Below are 20,202 nucleotides of genomic sequence, written 5' to 3'. Positions count from 1 at the left end.
GGGGTAAGGTAGGCGGGTCGAACAGAACCGAAAGAGTGTCTGAACGAGAGAGGGGGCGGGACCGGGACAGGAAAAGAGTACGAATACAGTTGGGTAGGCATGGATACACAAATCCGGACACGGAGAAAACCACTGGAGAGATTGCACGGAAAGAAAAACGTCGTCGTTCGTAACTTGTCGGCGCGTCTGATGTTGTCTTGATATTGAGTAAGATAGATGAGAAGAATGGGCGCGCGAGAGCAATGGTGGTGTATCTTCTCGGACCATTCATCCGACGAGATTCCCCTTCCGTGTATGAGGGAACCCCGGGGGCGCGTCCGAGTTCTTGAGGATTGAATCAAGCCCAGAGCATAAGCGTTCGTCGTCGTGAAAGAAAAAAGGTCGTCAGGGGTCGTAAACAAAGACACGGGGTATATGCGTTCCCGAGAGCCTCGAGGCGGCGTTGTGGCGTTAATGCGGTGCAGCTTCTGAGCCGCACCGGCGAGTCCCTCTCACCCTCCCGTCCTTAGGCGCCGAAAAATCCTTGTGGACGCGCATATGTTGCCCAAGGTTGTCGTGCCTGCTAAAGTCCTTGCCGCATCCAGGATAAGGGCATTTATGCGCTATGAGATGATCCCCGTCAGCGTTTTGCCCAAACAAGCCGAAGAACTAGACTCACGCTTCTCCCAAGTGTGAATGCTCCGCACATGTCTCTTCAAGTGCTCGCCTCTCGCGAAGCACTTCCCGCATCCCTCAACCACGCATGCATACCCTCTGACGTTCTTCGTGACGCCGCCCTGCACCACCAGCACCGGACTCGTCGGGACCCGCCGTCCGCGGCTCTTCTTCGTCAAGTTCGGCACCGGGATCGGCGTCGTCGGAGGCCGCCTCGATGCCGGAGCGAGCAAGCCAGTGGTAGAGCTACGCCGTGTTGAGCGGCGGAGCGAGGAGCCCGACGAGGACGTCGTCGTAGGCGAGGGCATCGACGCGGGGGACTTGCGCGGCCGCCCGCGAGTCGGGTTGGTAGCGATGCTGGTGGACCGCGTCCCGGACGTTCGCTTCCTCGCCCCGAGCACAAACTCTCCGTCGTCGTCGTCGTCGTCCGCCTCCCCGTCGTCTTCCTCACCCTCCGCATCGAGATACTCGTCGTAATCCTCGCCCTCGGCGTCCACATCCCTGTCATCCTCTGCGGCAATCTCGCTCTCTCCGCTGTCGTGGTCCTCCATGGCGTATAACATCTCCATGTCGCTCGGTGCACCCGCTACCATGCCCATGTTGATGTTCATCGTCTGCCCTTGGCTCTGCTCGTACTCGTATTCGTACTCGCCGTCCATCTCGAATGTGTCCTGGTAGGATCCGGTGACCATGCCACCAGGCACAGGCGAGCCGCTGCCGATGCTAGAATGGTCTCCGTCGGCGTGCACATCTGCCAGGTTAACGTACCGAGCCTGAGTCTGCGAGTGCTGTATGAGCGGCGAATGGGCGTGCTGCAGCTGAGGGGAGCCGTTCCCCGGGTCGCTGGCAAAGTCAGCGTCGTAGCTGTAGTTCAGACCGCCTGGTACGCCGCTCGAGACGGGTGCCGAGGCGGAGAGGAACGGGGAGCCGTAGATGGGCTCCTGCTTGATCTGGATGGGGTGCTGGAGCGGCGAGGACGCATGCACCTGGTGCTGCCCGGCGGACATGGAGAGCGAGTAGCTCTGCTGGGCGGCGTAGATGCTGGAGCTCTTGAGCGCGGCGGCGCTGGCCATCTGCTGGTGGTGCATGCGCAGCGGGGACTCGAGGACGGAGACCGGGGGCATGGCCTGGCCTCTGTCGGGCCAGGGCGACGACAGCGGCATGGATACGGATACGGGGTTGTAGTGGTGATTGTGGTTACCGGTGGGCAGGACGTGATTGGCATGCTGATACGCCGAAGCGGGAGCAGAGGTTGACGTGCTGTCGAAGATAGACTGGCAAGAGTCTGCTGAGCCGTACCCGCTGCTTCCATATACGTCGCGGCCGGCCATCGCCTGGGGCTGGACCAGGGCGTAGTGCTGCTGCTGCTGCTGCTGTGTCGACGACGAGGGCCCGTGCGCCATGCGGGTCGTCGACGGGTGGTCGTAGAGCGGTGGATGCGACGGGTGCAGGTAGTCCAGGGCCGGGTCGGACAGCGGGGACTCGCCTGTGCCGTCGGAAGCGTACGTCGACGAGTGCGAGTAGAGATAGCTGGGAGAGTAGTAGGGCTTCTGCCTGACGGCAGAGGGGGAGTTGGAGAGCTGGGTGCGGTCGTGGAAGACGGGTGCGGTCGGGGGGTGGCGTGCGGAGAAGAGCATGTTAGCGTCCATTGTGGGGCGTGGCCGGTGTGGCAGGGAAGATATAAGCCGGCGGAAGGCAAACGGACGGAGGGCGGAAATATAAAGGACGGGTGTGGCCTGGAGTGTGGCAGTGGATACGGAGGAAGGTGAGAGAGAGGACGGAGAGAGTCAGGCACGGACTGGGCGGAAGTGATCGCGACGAGCGACGGTGGACCGGGTAAAAAATTATAATAAATGGAAACAAGTGGATGGGTCGGCGTGATCAGACGACAGCAGCGAGCCAGCCCCGGGCGACCCTGGCGACGACAGACCACAGCCCGGCAATGTACTAGTCAACTGCTGCCAGTCGCCAATCTCCCCCAGCCTAAAGTAGCCAGGTGCTTCGCCTGTGTATCCCTGTTTGGCCCCCGCAGACGCACCGGGCCCCCCCTTCCGCTTCCGTCGCCCTCTCCCCATCCGCCGCCGCCGCCCTCCGCCTTCGCACCGTCCTCGCCGTTCCACGAGGCCGTCCCCGGGTCTTCCCCGTCCGCCGCTGTGGGCGTCCACCGTCACATCCCATCGCTGATCGCTCTGCCCATCTTGCATCCCCCGATATGGCAACTGTGGATCCAGCCACAATTTGACTTTTCCATCGCAGATCTCGCGCACAACCCCGGATCTCACCATCCCATATCTGTCCTCCGAAGTCCCGGCCCCGGTCCGCTTCTTCTCCTGCCTTCTTTCTGCCGAGCGAGCCTGCTCGCTATTCGGTTCGCCCGGGCGCTTCGCCATCGCACGCAGACCTGACCACGTCGGCCCTCGTCAAACGTGTTATCGTCCCCGGCCCTGTCCCCGACCCGACTCCGCCCAGACCCTTATCGCCCCGGCCTCCCGCGGCCCTTCCTTTCTTCATGACACGAACTGTCATCCGCCTCCAGCCGTGTCCTCTGCTACTCCCACTCCAGTATATGCGGCACCGTTAATCTATCATGTTTTCATTAATTTCGGTCCGGGGCTTGGCTGAGAATCGTTTCATCCCAGCCACATGTCCTACTCAACCTCGTTACGCCACAACTCCAGCCCAGTGCCCAACTTGCATCATCCACCCTTTACCACATCCCTTAGCCGACGCCCAACTCTAATGCTGCGCCCTCCATACCCACTCGTGATCCTTCCCTTCTCTCCTCCCACCGGCCCAGCATCTTCGAGAGTCTGTCTGATTGATTACGATGATTAAAGTTAAGGTTCCACCCAGCCAACAATGTATCGATCCGTCCAATCCAGACGTTAGAACGAAGCGCGCCCGGCACCCAGGCGCTTGGCGTAGATCGCCATGGGAAGCCCTTTAATCGGGCAAGTGCGCCCCGGGCCTTTTCAGTATTCATTTACAGGTTCGGATATTGGCTGGTCGCTCGCTATTATAGCGTCCAGGGTGAGAAACAGTAGCGATTACTGTGGGAGGGACGCGGCTCCGAATGGGTCTGACTCCCGGATGTGAGCAGAAGCTAACGCCGTTGATGCAGACCGCGTATTGCGTCTGTTCACCATTGAGCTTGTTCGACGTATCCTGGATCGCAGTCCTTACCCGGAACACCTCAGGATTTGTAGGTCCACAGGATCAACGACGTACAGCAAATCAATGTACGGAACTGGGACGCCATTGATCGCACCACAGCGTGCCTTCGCTGACATCCTCCGCAGCACCGGAGTCATATCCCGCATAAACCAGCCCAAGGTATCGTACTGGTAAGGTCCTCTACGATACCTCGGGCCTGGCGAGGAATTTACGGCACCGCGCCTCATTGTCCCGAGCTTAACTCTCTTCTATGAAGTCCATTCATCCGGAAATGCCGGGAAGAGGTGAGCAGATCCCTCCGTACATTAACTGCTGCTGCGAATCTAGCTTCAGAATTAACTAATGCATCGCTATAGCAACCCGCACGGAAAGCCGTTGGTGGCGTTTGTGCGGTCTCGTCCGAGCTGAAGCTCTGAGTGGCCGTCTTGCGTTTGCTAAGTCCCCCCAGGCGAACGACGGGGCAAACTGAAGAGGGCCGTTCGGCAGCTTTGGTAGTTTGGCCATGCCATTTATCCGGAACATCAGCCGACATATACGTTCGAGATCAAGGTGAATTGCAAGTGCAAGTCGAACCTCAGTGCCAATGAGAGCTGTCCGTTCTCAATTCGTAGGTCATTCGTCTCACACCTCACACTGTATCAGCAAGCAGTGAAAGACACACCGCAGAAATATCAATCACGGAAATCGCCGTTTATGCCGGTCCTCAAAGGGCAAGTATTGTATCTCATATATCAGATTGTGCGTGGAATCGCACCCGCAGAATAGGCTTGGTTTAGCGCCGACTACCTATGTGGTCTGCAAAAAGTCGCTGTCCTGCTGCCATTCGGCAACCTCAGTCTTCTGGTTTTGCATTTTTTCGCGGCCGGAAACCGCGGTACACATCGAAGCATACTGTGAAAATCAAGTGCAACTCGAACCAGTGATGTGGGGACCCGTACGTCCTTCAGTCGTAGGTCCTTTGCCACCTTCTATTGTAATCAGCGAGCAGTGAAGGACATACAGCATGTGTATCCGCACGAAAACATTATTACGGAAACCGCTGTCATACACAGCGATCAAGGAGCAAGTACTCCATGTCACATGTCAAATCGCGTGCGGAATCGTATCAGAATACGGTCGTTGAGCAGTGGGCGGACTGCCTACGTGATCTGAAAGAAATCGCGGGCCTGCTGCGTCTCGAGCGCCGCCGACGAATCTTGGAAAGTTACACCCAAGCTGCGGTGACGACAACCAATGTCAGTAAAGTCGACTTTACGGAAGCTTCACCCTCACGTTATTGTTTCGACCCAGACAGGCAACTCCTCAGGCTGCCCTCCCGAATTGACACACACGCTAGGTAGGTATTTCCCCGTGCGTCGTCACGAAGCTGATTCTAACGTATTCGCATCGCCGCCCACCGACAGATCATATTTGCTTTGCTGTTCATGCGTGCAGGACATGGCTAGACCCGAGAAACATACACCCAATGGTATAGGTGATCGCCATTCCATATGTTGTATGACCATATATTCCAAGGTGAGAACAAGCCGAATAAAATCGTCGCTCCCACAGGTAATTGACTCACCTCGGACGTGTTGGCCGTGAGGACTCGTTGGAACAGCAGGTTCAATACGCATGCTACGTGCTGTGATCCTGCTTCGATTCTGATTCTGCCTGAAGCATCGATTAATCATAGATGGGCCGGGTGTGCCCATGTACAGCATGGGGAGCCACAGGCGATTATGCCGTCGGATTGATCGCATAATGAATCGGATTGTCCGAGGTGACTCGTACGTCCGGCGTTCTAAGACACGCAGCTGATATTATGCTGCGACAGATACTCACGGTCACTCCCTAAGCTGTGCAAGCAGCGCAGTCTACAGTCAGGCGCTGTCAATGAAACCTCGAGCTTGCGATCGATGGTCCGGACGATTATGAGCCGCAAGGCGGATGTTACAGTCCTGTCGACTGCAGTCGCGGAAGATCAAGACCGCGTCCTCTCACCCAGCGGCTTCAACCTGTGCGATCGAGATGTACCAAGAAATGTTCCGAAAATCTCTGCGCAGTGAGTCGTGCCCTTGCTCCGCTTCCGTTCTATATCGCGTTCACTCCATGTCGATCCGCAGACATCGCTCTTATTTCGCCGCGAACATGCGGGCTGCTATTCGGGAGCATCGCCACAAATTGGCACTCCGATCGTTCTATTGCGAGACAAAACGACGGACGTCCATGCTGGACATCGAGTCGACGACACATGAGCCTCATTGCTAGGACGCGCAGCTTGCTGCCAGATGCCGTCGGGTCTTCTCGCGTCCTCGGACATATGCAGACTATTCCGGTGATCTCGGGTGAGAGGAACCTTCGTCCGCATGTTTTCATCGTTCAGGTGTGTTGATGTTTCTCTGAATTTGAACAGCCATATTCTGAGCCTATGGAAGACAGTACCCCCGGTACATTAATTCACCAAAGCTGTGGTCCTAGAGTGCGAAGCGGATGAAGGTTTGCACCAGGTGATTATCGGATCCTAAACGCAGCAGATAGACTCAACCAGACCACTGGATCTATGACACCCGAGTGGTCATTGTCCCCGTCATGTCATAATTACTCTGGATACTCGATGGCAGGGCGCAGCAATGCAAAGCCGAGATTCCACCGCTGGGATGGTGGTAGGCTAGCTTACACTGCGCCTAGAACGTTTGTATGCTACGGTGCACAAACTTTGCTGAGAAAGAGCTTCCATCCGTTGATTATGCAGCATTGTCTAGCGGAGGGAAGTTGAGGCTTTCTTCCTCACTAATGAGCCATGTATCAAACGGCGCATCTGACCTCATACCAGCTCCACGCGTTCACAGTGAGCGGCGCAAGGGACGTCTGGTCTTAAGGTATCAGCCTAGGTCCTTGCAGAATGCGGTTAACCACCCGCGAAGTATAAGAGAGCCGCGTTCTCCAGATCTGTTCCCAGCCGGCATGCCATAGGGCGACGGGAGAGACCACTTGCTTTCCTGAGGTCCTGAGCTCAATACGCTTGTACACAGCGCTGAGCAGAGACTAAATCTAGAAGGGTCCGTCACCGTTGGCGAATCCCTCACTATTGTAAATCGTGCTTGTTGGATGTGATGATCCACCCTGGGATTTTCTGGTGAATCGATGCCGGCTTCGGGAACCCTTCTCCTTCGGAGCATAAGCTCGAGGCTAGTCAGACCTTCCCAATGGGATCAAATAAAGGTGATGGCGACCTCCATGCCAAAGCATTCCGCCTGCCTTAAGCGATGGCAGCTTGCATAGATCGCTCAAAAAGAGTTGGACATGCTTCCAGCCGACACGGCTGGAGCCATTGAAGTCACCGATTGCAGAATCGAGACGTAAAACCGCCGTATGTGTGATATGCGACGGACGTGGAGGCAGCGAGTGACTTGGTCGACATATCGCAAACAGCCCAATATCAGCCATGCACACTGGTCGTGGAGGCTTCTTCCCTACATTTATCAGATTCTTGTACTGCGGGGCACAACGGCTTGAGGTGTCAGGTCCGCAGTAGTGCCAGTCAGGTTATACCTGCACTGCTCATACTTTCAGCATCCCAATCATAACAGCGGGCCTTCCAAATGAGGTATCGCACAGGAATGTTCCACAGACGTTGAAAACGATGGCTACGTTGGTGAGGAGAAATAGGCAAGTTGGCACCTCGCGAAGGCATTTTCTGCTGGTGACCGACCGACCTTCGATGTCCTCAAACGTAGCTTTACACTTCTCGTCTTGCGAACCTACTCTACCGCTTAGATCTCTCTGAGCATTCGGTGACGGAAGTACGGGACGCACATACCGGATACGGATACAAACCTTAACTACTCCTCCGCAATAGCCAGATCCAGTAGGCAGATGCAGGATGCCCAGAATACAAGCAGGAAGGCCTCGGAACGTCGTGGAGAGTTTTCGGACTAAACCGGCAGAACGTGCAAAGTTGCATCTCCATTAGACCAACAGAGCCAACATGCGGGGCCAGCATTGCCGTTCTGGGCCACTACGGTCCTCGAGGCTCGCAATGATAGAGCGGGAGCATATCGCACTCATCCCCGAACTTGAAAGGTCGCCCCATTATGCTTCAGGACAGTAGTTTACGATCCGCCGTACTTGCTCCTCCCGTATCTTCTTCAGAAGCAATCCATTCGCCCATCGATAGCTCCAGAGTCAAAGATGATGCGACTGAATCCGGACGTGATACAGAATCCAAGGACTCGGAGGACATCCAGCCTATCGAGGTTTAGCCCGGGGAAGAGACCCGTGTCCTTGTGTTCGCTGGTAGCTCGTGAGTCGACTTCTGCCCGACTCATCCACAAACAGTTCAGCCAGGGTCGAGACAGCGTGGCGCAAAGTCGCCCCGGCTTTCTTAGTTTTCACCATTAAAAGAGGATGGGGAATTCCGAGATGGGAGTCCGACACGGTAGGCACGAAACCACAACCAACCAGGACGATGCCAGAATTAGCGGATCAAAGTTGCATGAACAGAGGTGGTCGTTCACCTAAGAAGGCAGAATTGTTCTTATTGCAAGAGGCACGGGAGAGAAGCAAGTTTCGGGGAGCGAGAACTGCGAGAAGAATGAGCATGAGAAATGAGATAGGTAGAGCAGTCCGAACATCGCATTGCAAGGCGCAAAGCCGTGCCCGGGACCAGATGTCGAGACAACTCGAGTACTCGCCTACCGCAAGCAGCATACATTGTCCCGACATCAAAGTTGATTCAGGTTAGCTCTTAGCTCTCATGATGTCGGGGATCGGATGTGGATCCGTGAAGAGGACAATGACCGCCACGGAAGCAAATTGGAGTAAGGTGCATGTGAGATTATAGTCGGCGGCAGCTGACAAAAGCAAAAGCAATGAACTGTCCAGAGTGTAGGGTATATCTTCCCTCTTCCATGTAGTCAGACCTGGCTCGACTCGGGTCTTCTATACGCTTGCGGCCGGGAAAGAAGAAGAATCCGGATCGAGCATCACATGCAAGGGCAGTGGACATACCGGGAAATTGATGCTTCGGCCGAAGTGCATTCATTTACATAGTACCAATGCTGAGAGAAGAGAGATAAGGTGAATTGGAAGAAACGACCAAGGCTCGAATGGGATACCGGCGAAGGTAAACGGAACGGTACTCGCACGATACCAGGCAGCCTGTGATGGCCGATCCGTATGTTCAGCACATTACGATCCACGAGACGTCACATCAACAACCTAGAGTAAAAGACTCAGTGTATCTTTCAGAAACATTACTTGCCTGATAAAAAACGTGACACAACTGAATTCTTCTAAAGATGACGCAAGAACTAGGCCCACTTCCGGAATTTCAGGGCGAAGGGTGATACGGAAATGCGCAGTGCGAATAAGCCAGGCCCCGATGAGGACAAGTGAACCTATCTTGAGAGGCGGACCGCTGTGCAGATAGCCTCTGACGTCTTTCACCGTTGCCACGATTGACGGGTTCGCAGACCAAGACTGCGTTGACGTGGTCTCTGTAGGACGTTGACAGCCGTGTATTTCCGCGCGATAAGGACCGGTACTGAGTACCGAGTCATCGTAGGGCCTGAAGAAAGCATCATGGGAAGCTACGATCGAGTCACCGTCCTATGACCCACTCCCAGGGCAAGAGGCGCATTATCCCAAGATGGCTGGGCTAGTTGTATGCCTAGGTCCGTCGCCGACGGTACGGAGCGACCTGGGGCTCGAGGAGGAATTCAATCACCAGCCCACAGGCCATGTTCGATGACACGAGTAAACCAAATTTATCTTGGAGTGTACATGATAGCTGACTTGAGGGCATCCAGCGAAGTACTAGCATCATTGTCGCCCGGCGAGTCAGTATCAGCCTAAGACATTGTCAGATACGGTAGATGAAAATCCTCTAGACATACTCTGCAATGTTTGGTGCTGCAAACAGCTGGTGCATGTGCCCATATGGTGGCAAGATCACGTTCCTCCGCGGAGCTGACCTTATACTCGGCATCCTTTCGACTGGTGTTGATACTCGTTACAACATGCATCTACATGTTGCGATCTGGCAACCTTATTCTGAGTCAGAGCGAGGCGTTGTAAATCGCAGCAAACGCGCTATAGCGGAACGAAACATATTGTGAATCCTTCGCCGAACGCCAGTACGCGGTGAGCCGCCAACGACAGGTCCTGGTGATGAAGGCGCCGACGCAACTTGAAGAAGGCTGCGAAGCGTTGAAGTAATAGAAAAGCACGTGGGAGTGTGGGAACAACCTACGTATGCGAAAATTAGTTCCGTGTTCGCAGAACAGGGGCTCGCCGTATGCGCATTCCTACCTTGACCTCCGTTCACTACGTCCGCGCCCCGGAAGCGAACCTAGCGACAGTGAAAGTACATATTAAATAGGTAAATTCTCATGCATCAGAAATTGCTGGGTTTCGATGCTAATCATCAGTGCAAAATAAGGCAGGAACTGTGGCACTTGGTTATACCGAAGTCTGAACTAGTTGTCAAAATGGAAGCGGCAGAGGACAAGAATACGCCTAAGCAAACTGAGATAGATGCCCCATTGAGAGACCCACATAGTGAAGCTGTATGTGAATCTACCGCGTCGCTGTATGGCAGAACACCCCTCACGTGTTCTGACCGCAGACACAAGCAGAGGGTCGGCCTGGCTCTTCAGAGTCTGCTGTGAATACGAATCGTCGCCGAGTTACGCGCTCCCAGACTGCACGTCTACCAGCCAGCTCCCAAGGTACCGATAACCGCCCGGCGAAGAAACGCAAGGCGAAGGATGACCCGCCTCCTCCATCGCCAGAAGCTTCCACTTCCTCCGCACCATTCCCCCTAGACCCGCAGCTATCCGAAGAGTTCAATCAACCTGCCTCAGTGCCCATAGAGGCCCAGCCTGAAGCATCTCCCCCAACCCTGCAAAGGTCCACGTCTGCTAACTACACGTTCCTCGAACAGCCCACCTTCCCTGACCCGCCTTTCCAAAGCGAGCGTCGTGGGCCAAGGACGCGCATCGCACCTCCCGTCCCAGTTCCAAACCTCACCAAGCGAAGCCGGGGCCGGCGTGTTCCGGTAGGTGCAGCCGCACCCGAGAGAGATCGCTCTCAGAATGGCCGTATGTATATTTGCAAAGTCCAGGATTGTGGCAAGCGTTTCAACAGAGGCGAACATTTGAAGCGACACGTCCGGTCTATACATACCCATGACAAACGTGAGTCGATCTCTTACTCGTATTCCCTGTTATCTGTCTTACCTTCATTTAGCATTTCAATGCACGTACCCGTCGTGCGAAAAGTTCTTCAGTCGACACGATAATCTCCTCCAGCATCAGAAGATCCACCGTGATTACAACTTCTCCCAAGATCCAGACCCACTGGGTGGGACGTTGCACCGCGTCCGCCAGAGTCCCCGAGTCGATGATATACCCATGGTGTCCAGCATGAGCGTCATTCTCCCGCATCCCATCGCTACTATCACTACTTTCCCCCCCTCTGCCGAGCCCATCGGCTTTTCGGCACATATGGCAGTCTCTTCCTTACGGACAGAACTGCCGGCGGCTCCAGATGATACTCAGGGACATATGCATACGATGCAGACGGAAGCGCACTTCGCGCATATATTTCCCGCCCATTTTGAACCACAGCCACCTCCACCACCTCCTCACGCCGATTCTAACGCCCCCGTCCTAGACTTCCAGTCTTAACATATCTTGTGTTGATCTTGCTTTCTCCGACGCCTGCCCTTCCTTATCATTATCTAACTCCTTGATCTCATTCCACGACTGTTGTCGACGTATACTGTACTGATCGTTAACTGATATAACATATGTAGCATCCTATTCCTTTGGTGTATACCTGTACATGAAACCTAATTTCATTTCAGTATTGTTGTGGGTGACACATGGCGGCCACGCTTCTTCCGACCTGCCCTTGAATTGGCTCATGAAGATTTCAATACACGACATCAGTCTCTATTATTCCGCGAAGATACAAAGACAACACTGCTTTTTTGCTTCCTTCTCTCGTCCCCAGTGATAGCTATACAATGACAATTTTACTTCTTGAGCAGAGCCGGAGGGGTGAGGCCAGCGGAGAGACCCTTGATGCCGGCGTAGGTAGCGCCAGAGCCCGCCAGTTCCTCCCTAGTGTATTCGTCAATATAACGAAACCGTTAACAAACGGAGGAGAACTTACTCAATGCGCAGGAGCTGGTTGTACTTGGCCACACGCTCGCTCCTAGCCGGAGCACCTGTCTTGATTTGACCGACGCCGAGGGCGACAGCAAGGTCAGCAATGAGCGTGTTCTCGGTCTCACCGCTGCGGTGGGAGATCATGACACCCCAGCCGTCAGACTGAGCAAGCTGCGCACTGTAAAACGTTCAAGACGTCAATGGAATATCTTCAGAACCACGATCAAGACACTGACGCTTGGATGGACTCGGAGATAGTACCAATCTGGTTGACCTTGAGCAGAAGACCATTGCAGGCCTTCTTCTCAATGGCGGTCTTGATCCGGAGGGGGTTGGTCACCGTCAGGTCGTCACCGACAATTTGGATACCGCTCTGCTTGGTGAAGTGGGTCCAGGCCTCCCAGTCATCCTGGTCGAAGGGGTCCTCAATGGAGACGATCGGGTACTTCTTGGTGTAGCTGATGTACAAATCGGCGAGCTCGGTACCCGAGATCCACTTAGAGGGGTCCGAGTTGGGGTTCTTGAAGTCCAGGTCGTACTTGCCCTCCTTATAGAACTCGGACGAGGCGACGTCGAGGGCAATCTTGATTTTACCCTCGTAACCGGCCTTCTTGATGGCCTCCGTGAGGAGCTCAAGGGACTCCTCCGCGCCAGAGACGTTGGGGGCGAATCCACCCTCGTCGCCGACGTTGACGGCTGTGAAGGCGTACCCGGTGTCAACGAATGCAGTAAACCATCCACAGAAAGATGTATACATACCATCAATGCCATACTTAGCACTGATAACCTTCTTTAGGGTGTGGTACGTCTCGGTACCAATCTTCATAGCCTCCGCGAACGAAGAGGCACCGGTGGGCAGAAGCATGAATTCCTGGAAGGCGAGCTTGTTACCAGCGTGCGATCCACCGTTGATGACGTTGAATGCGGGAGTAGGAAGGACATAGGGGGGCTTGACACCCGCAAGGTCGGCGAGGTGCTGGTAGAGGGGGACACCCTTCTCGGCGGCAGCAGCATAGGCAACTGCAATACTGACACCGAGGATGGCGTTAGCACCAAGCTTGCCCTTGTTCGGGGTGCCGTCGAGCTTGATGAGGAAGTCGTCGATCTCCTTCTGAGACGTGACCTTCAAGCCGGCCTTGATAAGCTCGGGCGCGATGATGTCGTTGACGTTGGCGACGGCCTTGGAAACGCCTGCGGCACGTCTGAGTAAGTTCCTATCTGTCGGTGATTGTGCGGATACGCACCCTTTCCGACGTAGTTGGCCTTGTCTCCGTCCCGAAGCTCTACGGCTTCATGGATACCAGTGGATGCACCAGACGGCACAGAGGCACGGAAGAGGCCTGGAAGTCCCGATTCGTTCAACCGTCCTGCTTTACCACGATGATTACTGCCTACCTTTGGCGGTGTGAAGGTCGACCTCGACGGTGGGGTTGCCGCGAGAGTCGAAGATCTAGAAGACGGTGAGAGCGCTGCTTTGGCGAGCACGTCGGCAGCAACATACCTGGCGGGCGTGGATCTTGGTAATGGACATGATGAGGTCGACGATGGGAGTGGTGAGGAGGAGGGACAATGGTGAGCGACGCGTCTATATAAAGGGGTGTCCCGCCGAGATTGATTGCATTCGTCGTTTCTCACACTGATTATCCAGAGCGGCCGACACCCCCAAGGTCCTCGATTCTCGTCATCGCAAGCTCGCTCCGGTCCTGTTCTGCCTCGACTGCCACCATTTGTATCTCGCCGTGGCCCAGGCCGCGCAACGATGGCGAAGCAGTGCGCGACTGTCGTTGGCGGGCCCACATCACTCGTATAGGCTGCCGGTCTTCATCGATGGCGGGACGACCAGCATGCGGCGCTGCATCTCGCTTAGGTGCCCTGTAAGCCAGTACGAGTGGGTCCGGTTGCGAACGGTGACAACAGCGCAGGTTGTTATCGATAACGACGCGTACACCGTGCGTACCGGCCAATGACACTGGTCTAATTCCCGTATGTCAGAGATCGCCCATCTTGTCCCAATGTTAGGTCTTTGGTGCTGGACGGTCGTTCTCTGCCGTATGAGCGAGTTGGTAACTGAACACGCACCGAATTCTACCAGCAAGTGTGTCTGCAGATCCTGTACGAGGAAGGGTTCGTCCGAGAATACAATCCATATATCATAGCTAACGTGAATGCTTCGTGTATTGTGGATAGTCTATCTAGTTGTTACATTGTATCAGCGTGGCTACAAGCAATGAAATGACATATAGAAGCAATTGCGAGCAGCATGTCGAAGCATGAAGCAGCTAACGCTGCGATAGTGGGCGAATAGATAGAGCTGGCAATGATACATGTCCTCGTAGAAAGAACCATGGTCCAGATCAGCTTTATATGCGAGAATAAATGCAGCAGCAGCAAGTTATACACTTGCGATTAAATCATAAACATCGTCCTCCCATCATGATGCTCGCGCCTTTCCCAGCAGCTCGTTCAGCTTCACGGCTGCCGCCCCGCCTCGCAGGCCAGGATCCTTCCTCTCAGACGCCTCAACAGCGCCCCCGCTCTTCCCGTTGACCTCCGATGGGTTGTCATGTTGCCCATGGTGCCCGTGGTGGGCGAACTGGACGTGATGGTGGTGCGTGCTATGAACATGGCCGTGATGCCCATGCCCGTGGGCATGACTGCTCCGCCCATTGAGCACTAGTGAGAACCGCTTCGACTTCGGGTCCTCAGTCGGCCGCGCCGTCACCGCAGTCGTCTGCAGCGCGACCACAGGCAACGAGAACCGCTTATGCCGCCTCGCCGTATCCTCCTTCCTCGGCGAAGTCGGCGCGCTGCCCGTGCCAGCCGTGGACATCACTTCTTCGTCTCCCGCTCGGATGTCTTGCTCATTCTCTGCCAACGACATCGTTGAGTCTTCTGGTCCTGGACGAGGACCAGTTGAAGTCAGAGGTGAGGCGGCCATGCCCTGCTCCTGGAAGTCCTCCAGTATCTGGACATAACTCTTTGGTCGATTCGAAGCCCTACTTCTGAGCCTCGACAGCGGGGGCACGACGACCTCACTCCCATCGTCCAGCGTCACCACGCCTGATTCACCTTCCGCGACCGCTTCCAAGGGTCGTTTGGGACTACCCAAATCGATAGCCATCAGAGCCGACGCTCGCGCGCCGACACCGGATAGAGCGAGAGACGGCATCGAAATGGACTGCCACGATGGAAAACCAGAGAGCGTTCCGATCGTCTGTGCGGGAGGCATGGCGTTGGTGGGTGAAGAGTCGTTCTCGAGGATAGGGAAGACAGTCTCGTAACACGCGCCACAGGCTCTTGCAGGCTTATTGGAGTCCTTGGCGTTAGGGTCGGAGATGAAGAAGGTCTGTATATGCAGAGGTCATGTATTAGGCCAACGAAAGGAGCGGGAGAGAATCACTCACGCTTCCTGAACACGCCCCGCATACGCACCTCCCGCACAGCCTACAATGATGCCTTCGCCTTCTCCACCCGAACGTCCTCCCGCACCGCATACAGCTCTCCGTCTTCCCGTCAGGTATCCATATCGCCGGAACGAAATGCTCGACCTTTCCTCTCCTCGGCTTGTTATGGCCGTCTTCCGGCAGATGCGGAAGAGCCTGGAGAGTCCGTCGCAAATGCTGCGTGGAGGAGGATGAAGTGAGGGTCGAATTCGGATGCATGACGTTAAGCGATACGAGCAAGGATGATTTGGCGTTGCGGATGGCGGCGGCCCAGTCGTCTCGTTCTTCTTCACTGCCTGCAAGAATGATTAGCCTATATTGGGTGAGCGGCTGTCGTACTTACTCGCATAGACAGCGAATGACGCCTCGGGACTCAACACCTCGAATCTCCTCTCATCCCCCACATCCCTCGTCGGACTAACCACCACATCCAGATCCACCAAGTCCACATGGCCCTTGTACACCCACTTCTCCTCCATTCCGCTACTTGCATGCCGCGCGACCTTCCTCTTACTCGGGCTCGGCGAGATCGCTGAGCCAGGACTGGACGACAGCTGGGGCGACGACTTCATCGTCGGCAGCTCTGCCTCGCTTTTGCTCCGTGAGCGCAGCATGCGCGGGCGCGTGAGGGCGCTCTTGCTGCCGGCGTTCGAGTTTGAATGCGAGATGCCCAGTCCCCAGTCGTCCACTTGTCCGTCGCCTCGCTCGGCGGAGGCAAGCCATACGAGGACGTCGGAGAATAGCAGAAACTCGCGTTCTTTAGGAGAGGAAGAGCGGTCCAGCTGGAGAAGGGGTGCCCTTTTGAGGAACGTACGACCAGGGCTGATAAGCTGGAAGTTGGGGGGAAGGTTGGGAGTGCTGCGCTGAAGGGCGAGGAGGGCGAGCGTTTGAGCATGAGTGTGCAGGGAGGTATTCAAGGACACGGTGACTGAGAAACGTCAGTCAGCACGATAATCGTGGAAACGGGTCGAAAAACTCACTTTTGGACACGAGAGTATGCACAGCCGTCAGAGAATTGTACTCCGGATCGTCTCGGTCGGTGCATCCAATGAGATCCTTGAGCAGCAGGAGGTAGCGTGGGCATCTTTGCACGACGGTCAGTAGCCAATCCCGCAGCTTCAGCCTACCGCAACGTTCATGGGCTTCCTGCTGGGCAACAAACGCAGCGAAGGCTGGCTTAGAGGAAAGAAGTGTGTTCAAGGATGCTATAGCCGTGGAGAAGGAGGTGACAAAGGGGGTATACATGGACAAGTAGGGGAAGTGGGACAGGAGGATGGGCGATATCGGAGGTGGGGATGGAGAACCCTGGGAGGTGTTGAGGTACGCAGACAGCGAGGAGAAGAAGGCGCGGTGGAGGTTCCATATGTCTATGAAGTTTGAAAACACGGACGTCAATTCGACGCGATCTAGCAGGGGGTGCGATGTCTCCAGAGATTCGATGATCGGTGTCAAGAAATGCTGGAACGAAAGATGAATTAGCACGTAAACACTGACAGGAGGCATTGCGACGTACGGCATAAATGAGATCCAAGCCATCGACGTACGAGCGCTCGGTCTCATAAAATTCATGGATAATCTTCCTCCTCTTTGCCTCCCTAGCTTCGTCAACGCGGCTATCCTTGTCCTTCTTCCGGCTCTTCCGCTGTACCTCGAGGGACGTCGGCCTCGACTTGCTCTTCTTCACGACATTCTTGACAAGAGAAGGCATAGACGCACCAGGCGCGTTCTGCTCCTCCGGCAACGAGTCAAACGACGCTAAGCTTCCGACCGACTGTCGGTTGAGCAGGCTCGGAGATGATGGCAGGGAAATCCGGCGGAACGGAAGATGGGGCGGACGATGAAGATAGCTTGACGGAGGGGGGGAATACGGAGAGTTGGGCTCCGTTGAAGGAAAGCTCACGGTCGAAGGAGGGGCACTGGCTGAGAAGTGAATCATATACGCCGTCAGTGAATATTCCGGCTGAATTCTGGTACACATTGGAGCGTGCTCACCGATAGCCATGGTCAGTTGATGCAGGGCAGACTAGGAGGAGTGAAACAAGACTGTCGGTCCCCTATAAAAGGTTTCGCAAACGGCTAAGCGCTAGGCAAGGCGGTCGCTGTGCTGTGGACGCGTCGGGGCGGGACGACGACGAGTCGATCGCACGTCTCAGCGCGATGATACACTGAGCCGTCACAGAAGCCCCTATATCCGGCCTTTGCCGTCGGCACTCGGGCGTCTCTCCCGCCCCGACATATCCTCTTTTGGATCCTGTGGCGTCCACTGCTTCAAGCACCGAGCAACGCATTCAGCGGGTAGCACCGTGGCGGACAGCTTGAATACAAGCCATACCACATGATGCTAGTATCTAATGAGTGCTCCACTGCCTGCGCTTACATGCACACCATGACCGGAAGTTTCATTCGCTCTTTGACCGGTCACCGGTCCAGTGGCAGAACAGTGTTGGCCCGTTTGACAGCAAGCCTGGAACTTCGTTTCTTGGTACAGCTTGAGTCACCGAGAAGTCAACCCTTCGACCAGTAGTAATTATTTGAGTACCTCAGTGTTGGTACATGCACAGAAGGTGTGAAGAGCACTTGGATGGTACTTTCACCGGTGTGGCCCCGATTCGGCATTAGTGTGACATTTGTGACGCGACGCGTTCTGGTCGTGATATAACTTGCCACAATTCTCACGCTCTGTGTTTCCCATCTATCCTCTTACTATCAGCACAACTTGGCGCCGTCCCATCAAGTCTACTGATATGCACGCCGCACTAGCGATCGACGAAATCCTCTCCAAAATCATAGCGTTTACATTAAGGCGCAAGTCCGTCCAAGACGACGCGGCGTCCCTCGACGCGTCATCCCGACACGGTCTGTTACAAGTGGCTCTGGTCTGCAAGGCCTTCTGGGAGCCGGCTATGTCTATGCTCTGGCGAACTCTGGACTCGCTTGAACCCTTACTTCTTCTGGTCCCTGGCCTCCAGATCCACGATGATTCTTGTGTACGCTAGGCCAGTCCACCCCGCAGGACTCTTACTCAACTTCTGCCCTTGCAGGTTTTGGATCAAGATCTGGTTATTGAGGACATTTCGACTCTCCGGAAGTACGCACGACATGTACGGACAGTCGCCCTCAAGCGCAATATAACGGTGCCTACTCCGATACTGGCGAAGATTCGCGTGGCCACGGGGGCAGAATCTCTCTTACCTCGTCTCAGGGTCTTATATTGCGTCAAAGAGGGATTCTCGCATGAAATATCTCTCTGCCTCTCGTCCACCGTGGAGCAACTCACTGTCATTCTCTCCAAGGATTCTCGTGAGGGTACCGACCGGGAAGCGTTGGCCGCGTTCCTCAGTGGCCTGCTGTCCATGAAAGATCCAGAGGCCAGACTGACTCTGCTACATATAACCGGGCGCTTATTGGAAGGAACTATGAAGATGGTGTCGGCCTTCCCGAAACTACGAGAGGTTGGTTTATCGCTTCACAGCTCGACTGATCCGGATTCTTCAAATTCTGGGGGCGTTGGCAAGAGTCTCCTTCCGGCTCTATCGCAAATGGAATACCTTACACGTCTGGACCTGGATGTAGCCGGATCCGACCCCTTCGTCTTACCGCTCGCCTTGCCCTCTCTGCAACATCTTCGACTAATCGGGCTCTGCTCGGTGATATTGAGCGCTTTGCATGGTTCCTCCTTGCCTAGCCTGGTCGAGTTGAACATCGTGGTCCTTCGCCAGCAATCCGGCTCGCTAGACGGTATACTGTCCTCTCGGATCTCCTACTTCAACCTTCGGATCCTTGTCATACGTCTGGTAGGATCGCAGACCGACAGCCCTCTCCGCGGGCGAGATCTACTTGCACCACTCCTCCGCCTGCGGGCGCTCCAAGTATTTCGCCTTAACTCGAGGAACATACGCGTCGACCTCGACAACGAAGACATGGCGCTCATCGCCAAAGCCTGGCCGGAGCTCTTCCTCCTAAACATATTCACGCCCTTGCCAACGGATTGCAAGGCTCCAAACCTTCTGGGGCTGATACCGTTCGCTGAGCACTGTCCTCACCTTAGCTATCTAACGGTGCCCGTCAACGCTAACTGCGCACTCCCGTCTCAGCCCCCGGTTTTCCTCCATGAGCTGCGGCACATCGATCTCATGGATTCGCCAGTGACGGTTGCGCCGCACGTGGTAGCCAGGTTTCTACACTGCCTTTTCCCAATGTGTGCGGGGCCGCGTCCGAGTGGACACAAGTACCGCTACCCTTGGCCCCGGGTTTACTGGTTTCTGGGAATGATACATACTATCCTGACGGACAACAGTCGGAGGATAAAGGTGTCATTGGCTGCGCGGACCCTCAGCGGCTCCGTGGACGATGCGGTCGATGACCATGAACCATCTCACCACGTATCTGGCCTTTGAACCTGAATACTGGACGTTGGATTCGGTTGGAAGGAATCTACAGAGATATAGGGGCGCTTGCTTTATTTGGCTCTAATGCCGCCGACCCAAATTTTTGGTACTGTACATAACTGTGGTCATTTGTGCGTCCTTGTTGATGGCGATGCTCTCCTTTATTTTGGATTCCGATATGTTCACATAGTCATCCAACTAGTCATCGGCCGCTGCATTTACTGGAGTCCTGTGGTGCTGGATTGTTAGAATATTTCGTCGCACCTGTCGAAACAAACCGCACGCATTCACAGGAAACTTGGTTCAATATTGATGGCCACGAGTGTGCACCTTCTACGCTTGGCAGTGGTATCGTTAGATACCATGGACCATCCGCAGATGGCG

General features: G+C 55.2%; 6 protein-coding genes across 6 annotated transcripts; 3 read left to right on the top strand and 3 right to left on the bottom strand.

The window, feature by feature from the left end:
- Positions 1-450: 450 nt before the first annotated feature.
- GLOTRDRAFT_30797 (uncharacterized protein) lies at positions 451-962 on the bottom strand (the record flags this gene model as incomplete). The annotated part of the gene is made up of 2 exons (XM_007862025.1): positions 451-602; positions 659-962. 2 exons carry the CDS (start codon positions 960-962, stop codon positions 451-453), a joined length of 456 nt encoding a protein of 151 aa, XP_007860216.1.
- A 3,939-nt stretch (positions 963-4,901) lies between these two features.
- Positions 4,902-6,586, top strand: GLOTRDRAFT_89781 (uncharacterized protein; the record flags this gene model as incomplete). Its single annotated transcript, XM_007862467.1, has 8 exons — positions 4,902-5,063; positions 5,263-5,296; positions 5,344-5,379; positions 5,504-5,597; positions 5,645-5,872; positions 6,079-6,193; positions 6,224-6,257; positions 6,432-6,586. The coding sequence occupies 8 exons, from the start codon at positions 4,902-4,904 to the stop codon at positions 6,584-6,586; spliced, it is 858 nt and encodes a 285-aa protein (XP_007860658.1).
- A 3,570-nt stretch (positions 6,587-10,156) lies between these two features.
- On the top strand, positions 10,157-11,501 carry GLOTRDRAFT_134921 (uncharacterized protein; the record flags this gene model as incomplete). Its single annotated transcript, XM_007862466.1, has 4 exons — positions 10,157-10,192; positions 10,253-10,379; positions 10,439-11,009; positions 11,062-11,501. The coding sequence occupies exons 2-4, from the start codon at positions 10,302-10,304 to the stop codon at positions 11,499-11,501; spliced, it is 1,089 nt and encodes a 362-aa protein (XP_007860657.1). The 5' UTR covers positions 10,157-10,192; positions 10,253-10,301.
- On the bottom strand, positions 11,321-13,547 carry GLOTRDRAFT_67587 (phosphopyruvate hydratase). Its single transcript, XM_007862465.1, has 7 exons — positions 13,489-13,547; positions 13,383-13,437; positions 13,232-13,327; positions 12,747-13,178; positions 12,224-12,683; positions 11,992-12,165; positions 11,321-11,939 (listed from the first exon to the last, which is right to left on the bottom strand). The coding sequence occupies exons 1-7, from the start codon at positions 13,516-13,518 to the stop codon at positions 11,852-11,854; spliced, it is 1,335 nt and encodes a 444-aa protein (XP_007860656.1). The 5' UTR covers positions 13,519-13,547; the 3' UTR covers positions 11,321-11,851.
- Positions 13,548-14,115: 568 nt separating this feature from the next.
- Positions 14,116-17,560, bottom strand: GLOTRDRAFT_67584 (uncharacterized protein). Its single transcript, XM_007862464.1, has 6 exons — positions 17,423-17,560; positions 16,944-17,350; positions 16,411-16,888; positions 15,774-16,358; positions 15,392-15,726; positions 14,116-15,333 (listed from the first exon to the last, which is right to left on the bottom strand). The coding sequence occupies exons 1-6, from the start codon at positions 17,430-17,432 to the stop codon at positions 14,419-14,421; spliced, it is 2,730 nt and encodes a 909-aa protein (XP_007860655.1). The 5' UTR covers positions 17,433-17,560; the 3' UTR covers positions 14,116-14,418.
- Positions 17,561-18,174: 614 nt separating this feature from the next.
- Positions 18,175-19,827, top strand: GLOTRDRAFT_89777 (uncharacterized protein; the record flags this gene model as incomplete). The annotated part of the gene is made up of 2 exons (XM_007862463.1): positions 18,175-18,417; positions 18,472-19,827. 2 exons carry the CDS (start codon positions 18,175-18,177, stop codon positions 19,825-19,827), a joined length of 1,599 nt encoding a protein of 532 aa, XP_007860654.1.
- Between the last annotated feature and the right edge of the window lie 375 nt (positions 19,828-20,202).

This window comes from Gloeophyllum trabeum, assembly GCF_000344685.1.
Source record: "Gloeophyllum trabeum ATCC 11539 unplaced genomic scaffold GLOTRscaffold_00001, whole genome shotgun sequence".
NCBI lineage: Eukaryota > Fungi > Basidiomycota > Agaricomycetes > Gloeophyllales > Gloeophyllaceae > Gloeophyllum > Gloeophyllum trabeum.
This window is presented reverse-complemented; position numbering and strand designations above follow the sequence as displayed.